At 41.3% G+C, this 4,788-nt stretch overlaps 1 protein-coding gene across 1 annotated transcript; it reads left to right on the forward strand.

Annotated features, from left to right (window-relative positions):
- The first annotated feature begins 3,319 nt into the window (after nucleotides 1–3,319).
- LOC129856109 (keratin-associated protein 4-9-like) lies at nucleotides 3,320–4,462 on the forward strand. The gene is made up of 2 exons (XM_055924218.1): nucleotides 3,320–4,332; nucleotides 4,444–4,462. The coding sequence occupies exons 1-2, from the start codon at nucleotides 3,320–3,322 to the stop codon at nucleotides 4,460–4,462; spliced, it is 1,032 nt and encodes a 343-aa protein (XP_055780193.1).
- The last annotated feature ends 326 nt before the right edge of the window (nucleotides 4,463–4,788 follow it).

Genomic DNA, 4,788 nt, shown 5'->3' on the forward strand with positions numbered 1-4,788 from the left:
GCCAAGGCCATTAGTCAAGCTCTGAAAGCGACTATTAAAGTTGGCGTTCACTCTTTGAAAAAAAGCTTTAAGACAGCGCTCAAACAGGGTATAAAACAAAACACAAAACATGTTCTAAAAAACTCTATAAAATCACTGAAAAACACGATGAAATCGATTAAGCATCTCTCCATAACAACAGCCAAAGGAGTAAAGAAGGTTTCCGTTAAGAGCTACCAGGTAGGACAGAAGGTGATCAAAAGGATTAAGATAGCCTCCCAGATGGGATTTAAAGTACCACATAAATCTTTGACGAAGACAAGTTTAAAACAAGCCACTTTCAAATTAGGAAAAAGCATAAAAGCCAAGTCCAAAACTCTCGGCGTGAAACTTAAAGCAATGGGGAATAAGCTGGCGGATGAGGCAGAGAGGAAAATCAAATTGCTCGATGAGATTGAAGCCAAGAAGGGCAAAACACTTAGGCGCTGCAAACGTGTAATATCGCCAAGCTGCAAAATGCCCAAGCGCGAGAAAAACAAGAAAATAAGCAATGACTTTAATCCTAAACAAAAATTAGAAAATGATGAAAGGTTCTTAAGAGAAAAGTTACAAATCAACAAAAAGGATCTTTCTGAAGAAATTTACAATAAATACAAAACACAAAATCCTCTATTTGGTAAATTACAAAAGAATAAAAAAATTACACACCTTGATATTCATAAGGACACTTTTGAAACCATGAGAAATAGATATGACATCCATGGGCCTGTAAACAAAGAACAACAGCATTCCTACTTAGCCATAAAGACTGGTGACGAACTCACTGGAATCAGTTATACTGATCTTAAAAAAGCAGGACATCATCCCGATGGCTCACAAATTCACACTGAACTAAAAATAAGTCAAAATATACCGTTAAATAAGCAAAAACATTTTGATCCAAGAAAGAGTGATGTGTACTGGTACACTAAAAACTCCCCCTGTCTAACTCCATCAGCTGTGGGTGGGAAATCCTGCTTTGAAGTCATTCTTGAAAGATGCAAAAAATGGTTTGAAAATGTAAAAGATAAGAGATGTTATGTGGGATTCGACAAGTACTGGGGTTTTAATGGAGGTAACCTTGGAAAATTTGATAAGACTCTTGATAAAGCAAGACAAGTTGCTCGCGACCAAATTATAAAAAGAAACATTTTTATGGAAGTTCTCAATGGTGGAGAAAAAGGTGGAGGATTAACAAAGGGATATAAAAATTTTGAAGAGTATTTGAGTTTTATACATTTAGCTTGAACGTCAACAGAACGCTGCCTTTTGAACGAGGAAGCAAATTGGAGAATTGGGAAATTAGTGTTTACTCATTTAGCTGTGGGTGGAGTAATCCTGCCTCAAACAAATTTTCCAAAGAGGCAAAAATATGTTTGAAATTGTAGCCTGTAAGACATGCTATGTGGGATTTTTTAACTAGAGGGGTTAAGGTGAAACCTTACAAACAGTTATTAACCAGGCATTTGATGGTGATCTGTAGAACATTTTATGAAAGTTCTGAACGGTGTGAGACTTCATATTAAATAGTAAATCTTTCAAAGTTGTGAGTTTTATGCACATTTACGTTAAACATGAAATCAATATGCATTCATATTTTTCCAGATACAATGGTAGAACCATTAGTGAGATATGCTTTCCCTTTGAAACTTCAGGTACATTTTACAAAATGTATTTTGTTTTTGATTTTGTTTTCTTCGCTTTATGTCTTGACCTTTTTTAACAGCGTATTTTGATGCCTTGTTTCATGTTTGCTTAATTTGTTACTACTGTATAATACATTAATGGTTGAGAGAGGTGTAAAATCAAAGGTTGATGAAAGATATACAGTACCAGTCAAATGTTTGACACACCTACTAATTCTGTGTTTTTTCTATATTTTTACTATTTCCTACATTGTAAAATAATAATAAAGACATCAAAACAATGAAATAAAACATATGGAATAATGTAGTAAGCAAAAAAGTGTAAAACAAATCAAAATATATTATTTACCGATTACAAGCATACCCATAATATAATGCAGCCACCACTATGCTTGAAAATATTGGAGAGTAGTACTCAGTAATGTATTGGATTGGATTTGCCCCAAACATAGCACTTAGTATTCATGACAAAAAAGTTAATTGCTTTGCAAGATTTTTTGCAATATTACTTTTCTCAACTTTTCTCCTATCACAGCAATTAAACTCTGTAAATGTTTTAAAGTCACCATTTGTTTCATTCCTCTCCAGAAACGGAGTTAGGAAGGACACTTGTATCTTTGTAGTGATTGAGTAATACACCATCCAAAGTTAAATGAATAACTTCACAATGCTCAAAGGGATATTCAATGTCTGCTTTTTTATTTGTATTGTTTACCCATCTACCAATAGGTGGTCGCGAGGCATTGGAAAACCTCCCTGGTCTTTGTGGTTGAATCTGTGTTTGAAATTCACTACTCGACTGAGGGACATTACAGATAGTTGTATGTGTGGGTACAGAGATGAGGTAGTCATTCAAAAATCATAGTAAACACTGTTATTGCACACAGAGTGACTTGCAAAACTGTGACTTGCAAAACAAATGTTTACTCCTGAACTTATTTACGTTTGCCATAACAAAGGGGTTGAATACTTATTGACTCAAGACATTTCAGCTATTAATGTTGTATACATTTGTAAACATTTTGAAAAACATAATTCCACCTCCATATCTGGCTTCTTTACCTGCGGGATCTGAGGCAACTTATTTACAAGGCCACATCGAATTTTGATGGAGCCAATGTAGCAATTGTATTAAATATAAACATCAAAACTCAAACATTTTGCAAGACTTTTTATTGTGTCACTTCTAGCTTGTCATTCATGCAGAAATATGATACTGTAGCTGACTACATTCCAGATCTCACAACACCTGGGCTGTGGCTAAGGCCTTGAGTTCTTCCTAGTCATGCCCTGTCGTCAAGATAAATATCTAGGCTTACATACAGATGATAAATACATTATAATTATAACACAGCTTAGAGAGAGCATTAGTCTTCATATATGGGATTTGTTCCCCCTACTCTGACAGGCATTCTAAGTGCAAGTTGTGAGCGATATAAAATGCTGGATATCTTCCTGCAAGTTGGCTTCCAAAAAGAGATTGGATATCACTTTGCAAACCGTCATCATGTGACACATTAAGACATATTCAAATAAGGCTTTACACCGTTATAGCTCAAAGGAAGTAAACTGAAAGAGAAATGTAATCTGCTGTAGTTGACTGTAAATTCAAAACAACACAGAAAAGCCTAACATGGGGAGTTGATTCAAAAAAAATGCTGCTGCTGCAACACTACTGCTGCAAGACTCCCACACTGCTGCGAGACCGCTGCGAGACTCCCACACTGCTGCGAGACCGCTGCGAGACTCCCACACTGCTGCGAGACCGCTGCGAGACTCCCACACTGCTGCGAGACCGCTGCGAGACTCCCACACTGCTGCGAGACCGCTGCGAGACTCCCACACTGCTGCGAGACCGCTGCGAGACTCCCACACTGCTGCGAGACCGCTGCGAGACTCCCACACTGCTGCGAGACCGCTGCGAGACTCCCACACTGCTGCGAGACCGCTGCGAGACTCCCACACTGCTGCGAGACCGCTGCGAGACTCCCACACTGCTGCGAGACCGCTGCGAGACTCCCACACTGCTGCGAGACCGCTGCGAGACTCCCACACTGCTGCGAGACCGCTGCGAGACTCCCACACTGCTGCGAGACTCCCACACTGCTGCGAGACCGCTGCGAGACTCCCACACTGCTGCGAGACTCCCACACTGCTGCGAGACCGCTGCGAGACTCCCACACTGCTGCGAGACCACTGCGAGACTCCCACACTGCTGCGAGACCACTGCGAGACTCCCACACTGCTGCGAGACCGCTGCGAGACTCCCACACTGCTGCGAGACCACTGCGAGACTCCCACACTGCTGCGAGACCGCTGCGAGACTCCCACACTGCTGCGAGACCATTGCGAGACTCCCACACTGCTGCGAGACTCCCACACTGCTGCGAGACCGCTGCGAGACTCCCACACTGCTGCGAGACCACTGCGAGACTCCCACACTGCTGCGAGACTCCCACACTGCTGCGAGACCGCTGCGAGACTCCCACACTGCTGCGAGACCGCTGCGAGACTCCCACACTGCTGCGAGACTCCCACACTGCTGCGAGACCGCTGCGAGACTCCCACACTGCTGCGAGACCGCTGCGAGACTCCCACACTGCTGCGAGACCGCTGCCTGGACCAAAAGACTAGACCAAAAGACTGGACCAAAAACCTACTACAACAGGTACTCTCTCTGCTGCTGCAGCATTTATTCAATAATGTATCATATTCATTATGATGATACTGTATATCCATGTGATATGAATGATTATTACTTGCACTCTGTATTTTACAGATGGTTTCAATCCATGTGAGTGTCCAGTGCAATCCAGAGCAAGTTCCAATTACTGTAGTATAGTTAAACAGAGAGACTGATACTGTGTATCTGACTCGCAACAGTACATACGCCTACAGTAGTTGTGCTCTGTTGTTTTTTTGGACTTGGACTTAGTTGCTTTCAATATAGTCTGTCTAGTGTGGTGGCAGTGGCACTACAAACACTCATGGCACCCTAATCCCTATCTAGTGCATTACTTTTGACCAGAGCTCTATGGGAGTGTACTAAATAGGGAATAGGGTGCCATTTGAGATACATCTATGTTTTTATATTGTAGCCCTAACTTTGTTTAGACATAACTGT

Source organism: Salvelinus fontinalis, chromosome 5 (assembly GCF_029448725.1).
Source record: "Salvelinus fontinalis isolate EN_2023a chromosome 5, ASM2944872v1, whole genome shotgun sequence".
NCBI classification, from domain to species: Eukaryota; Metazoa; Chordata; class Actinopteri; order Salmoniformes; family Salmonidae; genus Salvelinus; species Salvelinus fontinalis.

What these genes read in the sequence shown, in the direction of transcription:
- LOC129856109 (XM_055924218.1), top strand. Translation starts at nt 3,320, where the DNA reads ATGCTGCTGCTGCAACACTACTGCTGCAAGACTCCCACACTGCTGCGA.